Raw genomic sequence first — 16,621 nt, forward strand, 5'->3', positions numbered from 1 at the left:
CTGAACCAGGCAAAGGCAGGGGCTCCTTTGCATTTCTAATAGCTGACTGCCTCTCTACAACAGTAAGAAAAGCAGCTTTTTAAACCACAGTTGTAAAGGGACACACTTTTTAACCTTTTAAATCTGCTTTTATAAACACATTTTATGGTATCAGCAGGGAATCCCAGAATCAAACCCCTGCATATGTCAAGGTACAACCATTAGGAGCAATGGAGGGGCAAGAAACCTGGAAGTGGGTCTTTAAATCTATTTTTCTACTATTTTTTAATCCACGGGTTTTTTTTTGTCCACTAGGGGTTCCAAAACAGAACCCCAGTTTTGGAACATTACATTACATTAGGTTGTAATGAGGGACAACCTAACACTTTATTTCTAGATGATCTGTCAGACTTCGGTCTTCTTTTCTAGGAGTTGTCAGTTAATTTTCAAGCTTTGGAATTCCAGGGCTGTTTGCCATTAAAAAATTAACATTCTACTCCAAAAATTGTACTCATAGTTCCATCTCAAGAACAGCTAAATTTAGCAACCTGTATAAGTACATTTGCATGAATTTTTTTAGTTGGCATAATTTATTCTACCTATTTGCCCTGGGAGAGGTATTAAGGTGCAAGCCTATTCACACTTACCTCCTGGAAGTAAACCCCAATGACTTAATGCAATGGGACTTACTTCTGAGTAGATATGCACAGGATTGCAGTATAAGAAAGGTATGAAGCCCCACCTTCTGACCAAAGGCAATACTACTGAGCCTTTCTCTCGCTTCAGAGCATTTATCTGGTGTTCTCTGGCTGTTTTCAAGTCTATCTTCACAGCCATGAGAATTAGAAACTTTGAACAGAATTCAGTCAGAATTAAGGACTTTTAAATCCCATTGCTTTCAATAGAAAACATTTGAGCTAGTGCTTAACTCTGTCCCTGAAATCAGTGGGATTGAACAATGCAATCCTATGCATGTCAGCTCAGAAATAAACCCCACTGAATGCAATGGGACTTACAACAGGCGTGTATAAGATTGTAGCCTTGGGATGGCTTAATTCTGGCTAGACCCTGCCTTTGCTTAAAAAATAATAAAATAGAGGTTCTTGGGATGTTGAACTCTGTGCCCATTTCTGTGGCTTTTCTGTACTTGCAACACATAGTCCTGTTGGCACGTATTTCTTACTAAGTTGAAAGCACCATCAGTAGTTGTGCTGGCTTGGATTTTGCTGGGGCTTGGAATTTAGCTTGCAATAACCAATTACAATGTTTTATTGCCACTTTTGACAGTGGCATTCCAAGAGGGGAGGCAAAATACAGAGTTATTCAGTTGCCTGAATGCCATGTAAAATGCCCCCCCCACCATTCGCATCTATGCAAGTAAAGCGAAAGAGACACCTCTGCTTTGCTTTTGCTGCTGTGAATGGCTCTGAAGGCAAGGGGGAGGGGCAGCTTTACAAGGGTGTTCAGGTGTCTGAAAAACTTAGCATTTTGCCCCCCCTCTGGGAACACTACTGACTTTTGATGCTCCTGCAACAACTCTTTCCAGAAATCATCTAATGTCCTAGATCTACTGGACTATAATTTCTAGCAAGAATTAACTCTTACAGGAGACCTATGAGAATCCCCTGAGCATGAACAGTAGTATAGACACTAGGACCTCACACTGTGGGGTACTTCTAATCTCAGGTTCTCCCACTTACCTCGCATCCCCCAGTTGACGGCATTTGTACTGTCGTAGTGGAAGAGTTCAGCGCTGGGAGGCTGCAGAGGAAATAGAGAGAGAAAAGAGTGGTCACCATATAGGGAAGTCTGTTGAAAGTTCCTCTCCTTGTTTATAGCTGCTTCCATCAATGGGTGCCTGGGAGCTAGTTGGTTCATGAGAGAGTTATTAAAATTTCTGGAGATGCCCTGCAGTTAAGAGTATTGGACTCAGGCCAGGGTATAAATCCCTGCTTATTCACAAAACTTTCTGGATATCTCTGGGTCTGGCCACTCATTCTCTCTCCATCTAAACTACCTCACAGGTTTGCTGCGAAGACAGAGGATGCACCATGTACTTCATCCTGACCTCCATGAAGGAAAGGTTGGATAAAGTATGATTATTTATCATAATAAGTCAGTGGAATAGTCTGTGGTGGGGAGTAGCCAAGATATATATCTTAGAGACCAAGAAGTCTACCTGCCACCCCAATCCTAACTAGGGCTCTGCAGCCATTTATGATAGCAGAACACAGGACCATTCCCTCTCCCTTCCCTGTTCTTTATCCTGTTTGGTCTTGTGGCAGCAAAACAGCTGGCCCAGATTTGAGGAGACCCACTAGGGCAGTTGAGGCTTGCCCTGGGATAAGGGAGTAAATGTTCCCTTTCCTCAAGGAGGCCTACAGACTTCATCCTGCAGGATACAGTGCACACTCTATTGGCGCTACTGCATTGACGGGGATTTTGTTAGTATTGGGCTGTTAGTCAAAATGTGAGCCGTGGCTTCCCAGGGAGCTGCGTAAATCAGCCAGGCTGATTTACATGATGAATGAATCCTTATGCTGATGAATCCTTATGAAAAACCTGCCAGCCTATATAGGATTGTAGCCCTAATGGGGAGCTTTTGCCAGTGGCCCAGTAGGTCAAGGGAGCCACCAGTCAAAAAAGCTTGGGAATCACTGAGTTAGACCAAGGATGATCACACTGGCTCTCCAGAATTGTGCACTGGGGTTCTTAGCCCTGAGCTTGGACTATGAAATGGCTTTTCTGGTCTTATAAAAGACCAGGAACATTCTAGAGAAGAGCAGACTCTTCTGCTTTGGTTGAACTTGAAGCCTGGAAATGATTCAGGAAGGAGAGGAGGGGCTGACCACTCCCTGCATTTTCAAGAGCCTTTGTGGTTTTCTGGCTCCCTGGCTCCCACTGGGAATCTAATCTGCTCACATTTTCTTGGGAACCTCTTCAGCTGCTTCTTAGCAACTGCCTCCAAGCCTTGCGCCCTCTTGGCATGATGAGAATGCATTTTACCAGGAAGAAATGCTCCCCAGTTCTGATCAGTGAATGGAAGAAACCTGAGCTTAGACTTAGATAAATTTCAGCTCTACTAATGATGGCACTTCCTTGGACTCCCTTCCCCAATGTCACCCAAAAGGATGTGTGCATGTCCCCAACCAAAGCTACCTGAGAAGGAATAGTCAAAAATATCACCAGTCAGTGGCTGAGAATCTTACTCTGTGCAGCCCATTCCTTCTGTATGCCGGAAGTGAGGCCGATTTTGAAATAAGGGGATCTGAGAAGAAAAAAGAACAAAGCTTATTAACTGGAAGTTAGAGGAGACTGGCATAAGAAACACTGCCTAGGAGATGCTCAAGTGAGAAAAATCTAAAACTAATGGACAGTTCTCTAACATTACCCCAATATCCGCTGGCTCAGGCAGGCCATCTCACCTTGCCCAATGGTGGCACTGTCCCTGCTATTCAGTGCTTCCCCCTGATCAATATAGATACAGCACAAGCCTTATGTCAACAGAGAAACACCATCATCTCTGAAATAGGGCCCTATAGCCCCTCATTAGCAAACTAAAAACGAGGATGCAGTACCAAATAGAAACTGGGATCCTACCTTCTCCTCCTACCACCCACAGTTTTGTGGAGGCTGCCAAACATCTATTTAACTCCAGGGCCTCTTGTTTAAAATACATGGAAGATCACAAAGCAAAAAAGGCAGGAACTAAACGTACCGCTGTCAGCCAGGTAATGTGATCGGGGAGCTGTATGGAAAGATATAGGCAAGAAATCAGTCAGGTGCTTAAGACATGCTGCTTTTACAGAAGAGTGGGCCTTGGCAGACCCTTACGGCTGGCTCACACATGCAATGCCCACACAATTGTGCGTGTAGGCACACAAACCTCACCTATGAACAAAAGGCACATGGAGACAGCCGTAGTAAATTAGATTAGAGTGCTATTGTAATCATGGAAATGCTAACTGTCTCCATGTATATCTTGGTTCATGTTGACTTTTCTCTATATGGCCATATATCGGAGTACGTGACTGTGGAGAAATAAATAATGGCTGTGCTTGGGGGGGTGGGAGGTAGAGAGAAGGGGCTGTTTAGCCCTTTACTCTTTGATTGTTTTTCCACTTAAAATCCTCCTGATACAATGTACCTTAAATGTTACGTTTTCTCCTGTTGGGAGAAAAGTCACTAAAGGTGGGGGCAGGTTTGAACAGAAAAATAGCCAGAGCAGAGCAGGGACAGTGTCACCAAGCTGTCTCGCTCAAACCTGTAGCCTCCTAAGGCTTCTTTGAGAAAGAAAATAGCGGAAAGACCTAGGCAATCATGTGTCACATCAAGTTTGGTCCCCAGCCTTTCATCACTCAGACTAAGAATAAAATCCAACAGAGTAGCTGCTCCATCTGCTGATGGTCCCATCTAGTGGCTGACTGTGGTAAATGCAGGAGCACATCTGCAGTTCTCCCCCACACTCCCTCTGCATGAGGAGAAAAAATGAAGGTGGAATACCGTGGCAGTCCATCAAAGATTAATGAAAGACTCCTTCAGGCTCAGGCCAGTAGGGTACCCCAGGGAATGCTATAGCGTGAGTGCGTACGTGTGTGAGAAGGTGTGCGTGCTAAGCCTGGAATGCAAACACAGGTGCACACACATGCACGCAAAGTGGCTTATGCAGGCAGCTGAACAAACTTAGGTATCTAGGAATGTATAGTTCTTGTGTGCATGATTTTACTGCCATACACAGATCTATGAGCACAAGCACTAGATGGCAGCACCTTGAGCATTCCTGTAGCTCCTTGGTGGCAACCAGCCTCTCCCCCTCCCCCACTCCGTGGCAGTTTATGCCGGAGCACACAATAGTGGTAGATGACAAAGAATCTGTCCACGCACACATCTCCTGGTATCCCTCAGCCAAATGGACCCTCTCAAACATTACTGAATGCCCCAGCTTATTTCATCCCTGCCCTGTAAAAGACAAAGCATGGTTTGGGAATGATCATGAAAGCACTGTGTAAGAGATAGATAGGCATGTAATCAAATCTAGTTTTGTAGGAGGTAGCTCTGAAATACACAGAGCCACTTCCTTGTTGAAGGAAACTCATGTGGGGGTTCTGCATCATCCCTTTATGGTTCCTTGGGAGAGAGTATCAACAAGCATGTGGATGGGTTGATCTGTGATTTGATCTCAGCTCCTGTGTCATAGGGCAGGATGCAATAAAGAAAAACATGACTGTTGTAATAAAAAAAAAAAGCTTGGTGGCAACTAAAACAGCCGAGGATTATTTTAACAGCCGAGGATCTGCCTGCAGGCCAGGCTCAGAAGGTGGGCCTCGCCACATGTCTGTTCTCTCAGGAGGGAGCTCAGGGGAAGGGAAGGGTGCTACTATCAAGAGTGTGATGGGCCAGGGGAGATATGGTGGTGGGGGTCGGACAGGCCGTTACAGGAGAAGGAGAGTTCATCATAGGCAGATTATCTCCCCTTCTGGTCCTTCCCCCAATTCTCGGGTACTTGGTGGTCCTGGCGGTGAGTCCCTGGATCTGAAGCTGCTGCTTTTGAATGCCAGGTCGGTGAATAACAAGACCTGTATCATCCAGGATGTGATCCTGGATGAGAAAGCCGACCTGGTATGCATTACAGAGACCTGGTTGGACGGGGAGGGAAGCGTTAGTCTCTCTGAACTGTGTCCGCCAGGTTTCCAGGTGTTGCAGCAGCCAAGATTGCAGGGACGGGGAGGGGGAGTTGCAATGGTCTATTGTGAGTCCATCTCCCTTACCAGGTGCCTTGTCCAGCAGTCTCCTGGGTTCGAGTGCTTGCATGTTGTGTTGAGAGGGCCGGACAAGATTGGGATTCTGTTGGTGTACCGCCCGCCCTGCTGCCCAACAGTCTCCCTGCCTGAGCTGACTGGGGTGATCTCGGGGGTGGCATTGAAGGCACCCCGCCTGTTAGTGCTGGGGGACTTCAATGTGCATGCCGAGGCCCCTGCGTCAGGTGCAGCTCAGGATTTCATGGCTGCCATGACAACCATGGGCCTGTCCCAGAAGATCTGGGCCCCGACACATACAGCAGGACATGTGTTGGACCTGGTGTTTACAGCTGGGCATGGGGGCAATGATCTGGAGGTAGAGGAGATCAACATCACTCCGTTGTCATGGACAGATCACTTCCTGGTAGGGTTTAGGCTTATTGCGACTTCCTACCTCCGCAGAGGCGGGGGACCGTTTTCTATGGTTCGCCCCCGGAGGCTAATGGATCCTGAAGGCTTCCTGAGGGCCCTGGGGGATTTTCCCACTGCCAAGACTGGCGCCTCATCTGTGTCCCTGGTCGACCTCTGGAATGGGGAAATATCCAGGGCTGTGGATGAGATTGCTCCGGAGCGACCTCTGCCATGCCGCAGACTCGGAGCGGCTCCTTGGTTTACTGAGGAGCTGCAAATGATGAAGCGGCAGGACAGGCGTCTAGAGCGACGGTGGCAGAAAACTCATGATGAATCCAATCGGACACGGAGTAGAGCTCATTATAGAGCCTACTCCGTGGTGGTGGTAGCAGCGAAGAGATCGTTCTTCTCTGCTACCATTGCGTCTGCTGATAGCCGTCCAGCAGAGCTATTCCGTGTGGTGCGGGGCCTCCTTCATCAGGCCCCTTCGGTAGTCCAGGAGGAATACACGGTCAGCCGCTGTGACGTGTTTGCCCAACACTTTGCAGATAAAATCGATCGTATTCGTCGCGACTTGGATGCCACATTGACAATGTCTGATGATGTCCCCTTGGCAACTGCTTGTCCAGTATTGTGGGATTCTTTTCAGCTTGTGCAGCCTGAGGATGTGGACAGACTCCTTTGGAGTGTGAGGCCGTCTGCCTGCCTGTTTGACCCTTGCCCAGCTTGGCTGATTAGAGCGGCCCGGGGGGGACTGGCTGAGTGGACGGGGAGGGTGGTCAACTCTTCTTTGATGGAGGGGACGTTGCTGCTCACTTTGAAGCGGGCGGTGGTTCGCCCCCTCCTGAAGAAGCCCTCCCTGGATTCCACTGTGTTGAATAACTATCGGCCAGTCTCTAACATCCCGTTTCTGGGCAAGGTAATTGAGCGGATGGTGGCGGCCCAACTCTAGAGGGTCTTGGATGAAGCGGATTATCTGGATCCTTTTCAATCTGGTTTCAGACCGGGCTTTGGGATGGAAACTGCCTTGGTCGCCTTGGTGGATGACCTACGCCAGGGACTGGACAGGGGGAGTGCATTCCTGTTGGTCCTGCTGGACCTCTCGGCGGCTTTCGATACCATCGACCATGGTATCCTTCTGGGCCGATTGGCCGAGTTGGGAGTTGGAGGCACTGTTTTGCGGTGGTTCCGCTCCTACTTGGAGGGTCGGTCCCAGATGGTGGTGCTGGGAGATGCCTGTTCGACACCCTGGCCCTTGAGGTGCGGGGTGCCGCAGGGTTCAATTCTGTCCCGCATGCTATTTAATATCTACATGAAACCGCTGGGAGAGGTCATCCGGGGGTTTGGAGTGAGGTGTCATCAATATGCTGATGACACCCAGCTCTATCTCTCCTTTCCTCCAGACTCCAGGGTGGCGGTTGAGGGCCTGGAGCGCTGTCTGGAAGCAGTGAGGATCTGGATGGGGGCTAACAAGCTGAAATTAAATCCGGATAAGACAGAGGCTCTCCTGGTTCAGAAATCCTCGATGCAGGTGCTGGATTATCGACTTGCTCTGAATGGGGTTGCACTCCCTCTGAAGGAGCAGGTTCGCAGCTTGGGGGTCCTCCTGGACTCGCAGCTGCTCCTGGATTCCCAGGTGGCGGCTGTGGATAGGGGGGCCTTTGCTCAGCTTCGGCTGGTGCACCAGCTGCGACTGTACTTGGATTGTGCAGACCTGGCCACGGTGATCCATGCCACGGTGACATCGAGGTTAGAATACTGTAACGCGCTCTATGTGGGGCTGCCCCTGAAGACGGTTCGGAAACTACAGTTAGTACAGAATGCAGCGGCCCGTGTGGTCACCGGAGCCAGGCGGATTGACTCTGTCAGCCCGCTTCTCTGGGGACTACATTGGCTGCCCATTCGTTTCCGGGCCCAATTCAAGGTGCTGGTTTTGACCTTTAAAGCCCTATACTGCTCTGGGCCAGGATATCTTAGAGACCGCCTACTCCTGTACAATCCGGCTCGCCCTCTCAGGTCAGCAGAGAAGGCCTTTTTACAAGTGCCGCCACCCAAGGAGGTCCGGGGGGGCGGGGGGGCTGCAAGAAATAGGGCCTTCTCGGTAGTGGCACCAACATTATGGAACTCCCTTCCCCTTGACTTGAGAATGGCTCCCTCTCTTGAGAGTTTTCGGCAAGGCCTGAAAACACTGTTGTTTAAACAAGCCTTCTGATTTCTGGCCTTCTTAACTTTTTTATACATCTTTTAGTTTTACAGGCTTGATTCCTCAGTGATCTGCTCTTTTACTCTGTCTTTTAATCTGACTACTGTTTTTATGGCCTCTGTAGTGTGTTTTTAAATGTTTTTATCTGCTATGTATTAATGTTTTTAAAATCTGTTTTTTTTAATATGTTGTTAGCCGCCCTGGGTCCCGTTAGGGAGAAGGGTGGGATAAAAATAAAGTTTTATTATTATTATTATTATTATTATTATTATTATTATTATTATTATTAACTAAAACCAGTGTGTTCATAGGAAAATTGGCCAAGTTCAATTCCATTCCCCCGGGGCTAGAACTCAATAGATCTTAGCAACATTGGTAGAAATTAAGGACTTGCCCTTTCTAGTGCTCAACATCTGGTTTCTGTGGACATGGTTTCAGGTTTATTCTGCCCTGTGATACCCAGATGGAACAGTATCTCTCATGCAGTAGTAATTGATGGCCCATGAAAAGTCAACCTTGCTTAGAAGCAGGCAGGGGCTGTATGAAATGTTTATGGTTGCTCACAGCCATTTAAGGAGCTCTCGTAGCCAGCTGTGTGAAGAGCTTCTCTACTGCCAGTGGAACTGCGGGGCGGTGTCCAAGGGTCAGCATAGGAATGGGATCGGGCCTTCATTTCTTCCTTCAGTATCAACCTGCCGATGCCTGTCTGGATCTAGTGGTGACAAAAAAATTTGAAAGAAAGAATACAGTGACATATGTGGGCCCTTCTTTTCCCAGAGAAGATACAATGGAAGGAAATATCTGGAGATACAGAAAACAGTCACAATCTCAGCAGAAGAAACTCTCCTGTATGGTCCCCATTCAAATTCAGTAGCAGGAGCTGGCACAGTAAGGACCTGGGGGCATGCCAGCTCAAGGGGGAGAACAGCATTTGGAGAGTACATGGGGAAGCTGAGCTGAAACCAAATTTCCAAGTTCAGTACCAAATGCACCAAGGTGGGGGAAGGAAGATGGGCACTCACTCTATGCAGCCCTCGATCAAAACCATCCTCTTCTCCTCCTGATGAGAATCTCCGAACTCGTGGTGCTACAAAGAAATAGGAACAGAGATGGTCTGTTGCACAGTGTCATGTTGAAGACAACAGCCACAAATCTGAAAGGATTTGATCTGGGGCTTAAGCTGGACATAGGTTTTTTGCAGTATAAAGAGTTTACAAAATCCCTTTTGGCTCAGGGCTTCAGACAGGCAGAAGCTTATTCTTTTAAATCCTGTAAGTGACAGAAACACTTTTGGAACTGAATCACTACTGGGAAGTCAGAAACCTAAGAGGACTAGCTGCAAGAATAATATAGTACCTGTGGAGAAGAGGGAATTTCACTGGACATGGCTTTTCCCTCCTCCGCATGGCAAACTGAACCTGCTGAATACCCTCTTATAGACAATTCTTAAGAGGAGGTCTTAGAGGAGTCCAGTCTTTCTTTGCAGATGTTTGCCTGAGTCACACTCCTCCCCAATTGCCTCCAATGCCTGACATCCCCAAACTGTTGTGGATCGTGGCTATATCTTAAACCAGGGGTGTCCAAAGTTTTTGGCAGGAGGGCCACATCATCTCTCTGACACTGGGTCGGGGGCCGGGGAAAAAAAGAATTAATGTATATTTAAAATTTGAATAAATTTATATACGTTTCCATAAATGTATATTAAAGATGAACTTATATGAATGAATGAAGGTCTTGCAATAGCTCAAGGCCTATAAAAGGCCTTGCACAAAGCAAGACTGGCCTTTCCTTTGCTGCCGCTACTGCATCACAGATGTGAAACAGCAAGCAGTGGAGGGAGCCCTCATCCCACAGCTCATGCAAGAGGTCAAACAGTCACTCTCATGCTGAGAGTAGTTGCGTCGGGCCAGTGTGGGCTCCAGCACATCTCCGGAGGATCAGAGGCTCATTGGAGACTGGGGGCTCCCTGAGGGCCACATTGGGAGCCCTTGAGGGCTGCAAGTGGCCCCAGGACTGGGGTTTGGGCACCCCTGTCTTAAACTGTGGGGGTCTTTTGTGTCCTGAAATGGAGAATATTACCTTTGGGTGACCCTTGAAAAGTCCAGTACTCAGTTTCCGAGTGGTAATATGGGTCGGGAGAATAGGCCGGGCTGTATTTGGAAGTTTGGGCAATATCCTCACTGGTTTTGCTTTTTGTGGCTGCAGATTGGGTATCTGTAAGAACAACAGATAAAGAAATTGACTCAGAAAGTCTGGCTCAAACTACATGTGGAGGTAGAACCATTATCTGAGCTCTGGGTCAGCCCCAATCACAGAAAAAACACAATGCCAGAAGATCAAAACTTGAACCAAACCTGAAAACAGATTGAAGATAGCTTTTCACTGAACCCAAACCTAAAGTCTCTTACAGTGCAACCCTAGACATGTTTACTCCAAAGTAAGTCCCACTATGTCCAATGAGATTGCAGTCTTATTTGCTTTGAACTGGAACCTGAACCAAATCCCTGAACACAAAAAGTGGCAACTAGCTAAAAAAACCGGTTCCGTAATCAGAAACTCTGTTTTCAATGTCATGTTTTATTTTGCTAAATTTTGTCCTGTTATTTGTATTTTGTTTGCAAAACCCTTTAAACATGTATAATATCTTTTTTCAAAAGTGAAATCATTAGCATAGTATTCATTTTATAGGACTGCTTTGCAATCAAGAGAGTTTGATATTCTGCATTAAATACCGTATTTATCGGCGTATAACACGCACAGGTGTATAACACGCATCTTCATTTTAAGAGGGAAATTTCAGGAAAAAAATAAGGGTAGCTCAGAACTTTTTTTTATTAATATTATTACCACATATAAGGTAAATAATGTAAAAGGACAGTAAAAGCAACTGTTTTAACAAAAGAAACTTGGATATTTTGTTTTTACAAAAGTTTACTCAGAAATCACTATCTGGGAAACCAAGAAACTCTTCATCTTCACTGCTATCTTCAAAATCGCAATGAACACTGCTGCTTTCACTGCTACTATCTTCATAAATCAGCTCATCTTCTTCACCATCCAAAGCATTACTTATGCCACCTCACCTCAATCCCTCCCCCTCCCCTCCCCAAAGAAAGGGTCTCCACTTACCATATTCATCAGCTGCCAGCGGCTGTGATAATATGCGGCGGGCGCAGCGCTGACATCACGTCACGACGCTGCGCCGCCGCTAGGCACTATTGGGAACGGGATCCCTTAAAGAGGATTCCGTTCCCTGGACATCGGCGTATAACACGCATACATCATTTGCCCCCTATTTTCAGGGGGAAAAAGTGCGTGTTATACGCCGATAAATACGGTATATCAAAAAATGGTTCAAAAATGCAGTGTCTGCATTGGCTACTGAAACACTTTTAAAGTAGACCTGAATTTCAACTAGAGAATTAAAAAATAAAAATACTGTACTGATGAACCTGAACTGAATCTAAACACATTTTTTTTAATAGTTCAACAATTTCCTGTGAGAAGGTTCAATTTTTTGTGCAAAAGGGACATGAAACGGAGGCAAGTCCCCTTGTACCTGCTAGTTACCTCATCATTGTCTTTCCCTTCCCTTAGCAGTATTTCTTCTGCTGGGCTCATTTCTGGTGCTGGAGCCCAGATTGGGGGGAGGAGGGGGGTGACATTGAGAGAAAGGGGTAAAAAGTTAAGTTGTAGATTTGCACCCATTAAGGTTTTGCACCCTCTAGGTTTTGTGCTCCTTTTGCACAAAAATTGCTCCCCCTCTTCTGTACTACACATGACTGGGGGGGAGACTTAGGTTGAAACAAAATGGGACTCCTGCTGTCATGTCTAATTTGAATCTCAATTCCAGATTGAAAAGCAGAAACAGATTCTTTCAGCAAACAGTATTTATCATAAAGGCAAACGTGTATCATGATAATGGGAAGCCTTTCCATAAGGTGAGGCTCCGATCACAACACTGTAGAGGTGCCATTTGCCACTTGTTAGTAATGACTGGCGGTCGCCCCAGGCAAACTTTTTTTTTTTTTGGTTGGCATACTTCAGTCTTGGAAGACCATGGTATCGCGCTCTGAATGGTGGTTCTGGAACAGAGTGTCCTCTCCAGTGCACAAAGCCTGCGTAAAGTAGATATGGAGCATAGACTGCTTCCCATGCAGCAAATCCCCCCTCTCCACATCGCTGGAATGGTCCAATGGAAAGGCAGAAGCCAATACAGTTGGTTCCAATGGCATCACAGGAGTTGCCAGAACGTGACTGTGTTCAGCCATGAACTGCCTCAGGGACTCCGGCTCCAGATTTTGCCTCGAGGTTGACTCCTGAAGCCTTTTCCATAACTGGATCTACTCCACAAGGCAGTGGAGGTTTGGGATCAGAGTTTTCCTTCTCTCAGATGAGCTGCCTTCCCTGGCTAATGAGTCCCATCTACCTGGTGGCTGTTTAGTCGCCTCTTACAACAAGTACAGCCAAACTGAGGGCCTATTCTTATCCCCAGCTACCGGACAAACTGACAAGTAGCGAACTGACAGCATCCCACCTTTTGCTTGTACTATAATTTTACCCAAAACTGTTCTCAGCCAGGCCTTGGAATTGCTCTTGGAACAGTTTCCAAGCTGGAAACAGCACAGCCCCATGTCAGTTGCTGTTCATTCTTTATGTTAAAAGGAAGGCAAAGCATAGATGGAGGATTCTACTCGGACCATACAGCAATGGCAGCTAGCCAGAGGTAGGGAGACAGGGGAAGGAATAAAGAACAATGGGGTAAGAGAAGAAGAGGTCAGGCAAGCAGAGCAGAGGGAGTGCCACTCCCTAAATGATAGCAGAGGTGAGGGGTGCATCTGACGGGTGCAACAGCGGTTGTCACCCAAGCCATGTAGCAGCATAAGGCCCCAACAACTCAGTGTTACAGAGCAGCTACAGTAAATACAGGGTAATGGGGAAAATATCCAGTGTGGGCCTAGCTTGGCAAGAAGTCTGGGCTAAGAGTGTGTTACATAGTCTAGCCATGGTCATATTATTAGCCTCTGCTTAGCAACTTAAATATAAGCCTCAAATCCTCCCTTATGTCCAAATTTTGTTCCTTGGAGAGCTGCATCTGAGGATGGATACAGACAGTAGGCACTTTTGAGGAAAAAGTTGGCAATAGAACGGGAAAAGTATCATTGGCTGAGATGAACCTGCTCATTCTACTATCATCTCTGGTTAAACAGTTTTGAAGGGTTTAAAAACTTGTGTCGGCCCTGCTGGGCCAAGGTTCATAGAGTAAGCTGCCACAGAGGCTGAATTCAGCCTCCGTGTGATGGGCCACCTCCATGTGCCAACACAGCTTACTCCCGAGGAGGCGCAAATGTGCTTTATGGCACATTTGTGACCCTCCTAGGCCGGCGCAAGAGACTTGTGCCGGCCCAAGAGCGCCTCAGGATGCACCCTTAGACCTCACATTTTAATCAAAAATTAATTAACCTGGAACAACCCTCATCCCTGGTTCATATGCTCTCAAATGTGTGCTCAGCTTATGTAATGGGTCAACTCGTACATTATTTTGTTCTGGGTATGTGCCCATAAACATTCATTAAAACAATGGGCAAAACTCAAGGTTGTGTGTGTAAGTCAGGATGTATAAAACACTAAAGGATAAATAACCTGCATTACTTGATTTAGGGTGCAATCCTAACCCTCTTTCCAGCACTGACATAAGGGCAATGCAGCTCCAAGGTAAGGGAATAAACACTCCTTTACTTTGAGGAAGCATCCATGAGTGCCACCCAACTGCAGGATGCAGCACATGTCCCATTGGCACTGCTATGCCAGTGCTGAAAAGTTGGTTAGGATTTGGGCCTTACTTATTTTACACATTCATGCCATGCCCTTCAATGTGAAACATTTTCCAGGGCGGTTTCACCAAAATTCAGACAACACAGATACAAATCAACAGACATAAAAATGACATCCTTTCTGTCCAGATGTGCCACTTTGGGATCTAATGAATAAGCATAAATTCTGGTTTAAAAACTGTAACTAAAACACAAAGTGGCTTTCTCTGAAGATCTTTTCAGGAAGAGGGCAAGCAAATAGGCATGCACCCAACAGAATGACAAAAGCCTTAAGCTACTCTGACCACTTGAGGTGTCAAAGTGGATTTCAAAACTTGCTGGGAGCAGGACAGGATGGCAGGAATCAGAAGGACTCCCAGAGTCATGCCTGGTGACACTGCTATGAAGAAGAGAGGCCAAGGGAGCTACTTACAATGCAGTGGGGTGCAGACAGTCAGCAGGGCAGGGTGATTAGGTAGACAGCAAAAAAGGGAAGGAGGAAGGAAAGAGACACTTGGTTACCACGTTAAAGGAAAAGCAATGCCACTTTTAAAAGAAAATATAAGCAGACTCGTGAGCACAGAACTAGCCCCTCAGCCTCACAGCTAGGACCTGCCCAGGAGAGGGCACTCCTCCATTTCCTTTGACCTCAGAACGACGCCTCCAGAGGACTACAAAGGAAGTACTTCTGTAGTTCCTGTCCTACAAGTGAGTGCACTGCATCCTGCCTCCAGTTGTGCCATTTTTGCAGTGTCTCATCCTCTAAGTCCTGTGCAGCTGTATTCAGTGGTAAGAGGACCAGGGCAGGTGGGTGGGCTTTTCAAGAGCACAAAAACTGCTCTCTGGAGTCTGCCCACCCAGCTGAACCTCCTACTGCTGTTTGACGTTCCGTCATGGGTCCTGCTGCCAGTTGGCTGACGGCCTGCAATGCCCTGGGGAAGTGTTTTGTGACACCCCAGGGCATCAGGCTGAAGTTTGGGAACCCCTGGGCTATACTGATGCTACTTGGGAGTGGTGCTAGTAAAACATTCCCTATTCTACAGATTTTTACAATCCAGAGTTCCTTCCTCAGGAGCTAGGAATGCCCTTTACTCATTATAGGAATGCTGTGGGAGCTGCTTTTCTGTGGGTCCATTCCACAGTGCTGCGATCATTTAAAAGCCCACAACGAAGTGGGTGAGGTCAACTGCATGAGTGTTCCCCAATTACATGGGAAAGATCTATGCAATCAACCCCACCCACGCGGCTGGAACTTAAAATTAGTACCATGAAACAAACACACCAAAAAGTACTTCCTGTGGCACTGCTATAACATCTAAAGGGCACCCCAATGCACAGAGTGGACCCTGTCATCCTGCTCTCTCTTATCTCCTTTGGTTTGCTTCAGTCCGTAACAGAGTAAGAATGGCAGCAAAGCAACCAGTTGTTCCTTGAGGAGGCACATATAAGTTTTGTTTCTGGCATATAGAGGCACCCTAAAGATTCCTGTCCCTAGAATGAGCCATCATGATGGGTCACGGTGCATCAAGGCTTTATTGCCGCACCCTTCTTATCCCTACCTCAGAGGCCAGAAATATCTCCCCAAATGGCTTTCCTTTCTTTCCCGGCTGGGTGCATCCCATCCAGTTCTGGCACAAACATCAACCTTATAGCACTTCAGTAAAAATCACAGAGCTACTCCAGATTCAGGATGCAGCAATGCAGCTGAAGGAGAACTGTGTGCGCGCATTATGTGTGTCCAAACATGTGCCAAACACCATGACCAAACTGTACCGTGTCTTTTATAGATGGGGGGTTTCCGGTAGATGTTACTCTCTGCGGCAGCTGGAGGCAAAAAGAGAGATAATGAAGGACAGCAGGAGACAGAAAAAGAAAAAGGGAATAGGCGGCAGCATGTGAATGTTAGAGTCATAGAAGCCACCACACTTGCAAGGAAGGTTCCCCCCACCATGATCAAATCACTTGCTAATGCTTACTGTTTTCCCCTTTTCCGGAGCACTGTGGTATAAAATGAAGCAGCCTTATTCTAAGTATCTGCAGAGCGGATTTAGGCTAGGAGCTGGTTTGATGAGGGAAGAAGGAATTAGTCCTATCTGGAGTGATGTGTGCTATAGACAGCCATCAAACAGAGAATGCGTGCATGCACAAGTGGTCATGCTGTGAGTGTGCTCACTATTTAATGACATGCAGGGTAGGGCAGCCATTTCTCCTTCTGGAAGAGCCAGTCATTTGGCCTCCATTCAGGAGAGGGAGAAGTCCTAGTTGGGTGGGACAATCCTGATCTGCTGAAGGCACCAGGTGATCTATGAGTTGGTTTTTCAGAGGTACAGGGACCTAAATCTACACCCCATCCTTATCAAAGAGTCAAACAAGTCAGCCACAGTCTCTTCAAACAAGAGAAGCAAAGCAAGCTGGGAACACGAACTACCCTATCAGCACAAAGATTTATTGATGGCTGGACTGGACTGGTGGAGCAG

General features: G+C 46.9%; 1 protein-coding gene across 3 annotated transcripts in view; it reads right to left on the reverse strand.

The window, feature by feature from the left end:
• Positions 1-16,621, reverse strand: part of ABLIM3 (actin binding LIM protein family member 3) — a 170,843-nt gene that overhangs the window by 8,541 nt on the left and 145,681 nt on the right. For all 3 annotated transcript variants that reach the window (XM_066613416.1, XM_066613414.1, XM_066613415.1), the window contains 7 exons: positions 15,918-15,968; positions 10,411-10,545; positions 9,354-9,418; positions 8,896-9,043; positions 3,698-3,727; positions 3,189-3,247; positions 1,680-1,740 (listed from right to left, as the gene is read on the reverse strand). In XM_066613416.1, the coding sequence (XP_066469513.1) occupies positions 1,680-1,740; positions 3,189-3,247; positions 3,698-3,727; positions 8,896-9,043; positions 9,354-9,418; positions 10,411-10,545; positions 15,918-15,968 (549 nt within the window). The remainder of the gene's footprint in view (positions 1-1,679; positions 1,741-3,188; positions 3,248-3,697; positions 3,728-8,895; positions 9,044-9,353; positions 9,419-10,410; positions 10,546-15,917; positions 15,969-16,621) is intronic.

Source organism: Tiliqua scincoides, chromosome 2, assembly GCF_035046505.1.
Source record: "Tiliqua scincoides isolate rTilSci1 chromosome 2, rTilSci1.hap2, whole genome shotgun sequence".
NCBI classification, from domain to species: Eukaryota; Metazoa; Chordata; class Lepidosauria; order Squamata; family Scincidae; genus Tiliqua; species Tiliqua scincoides.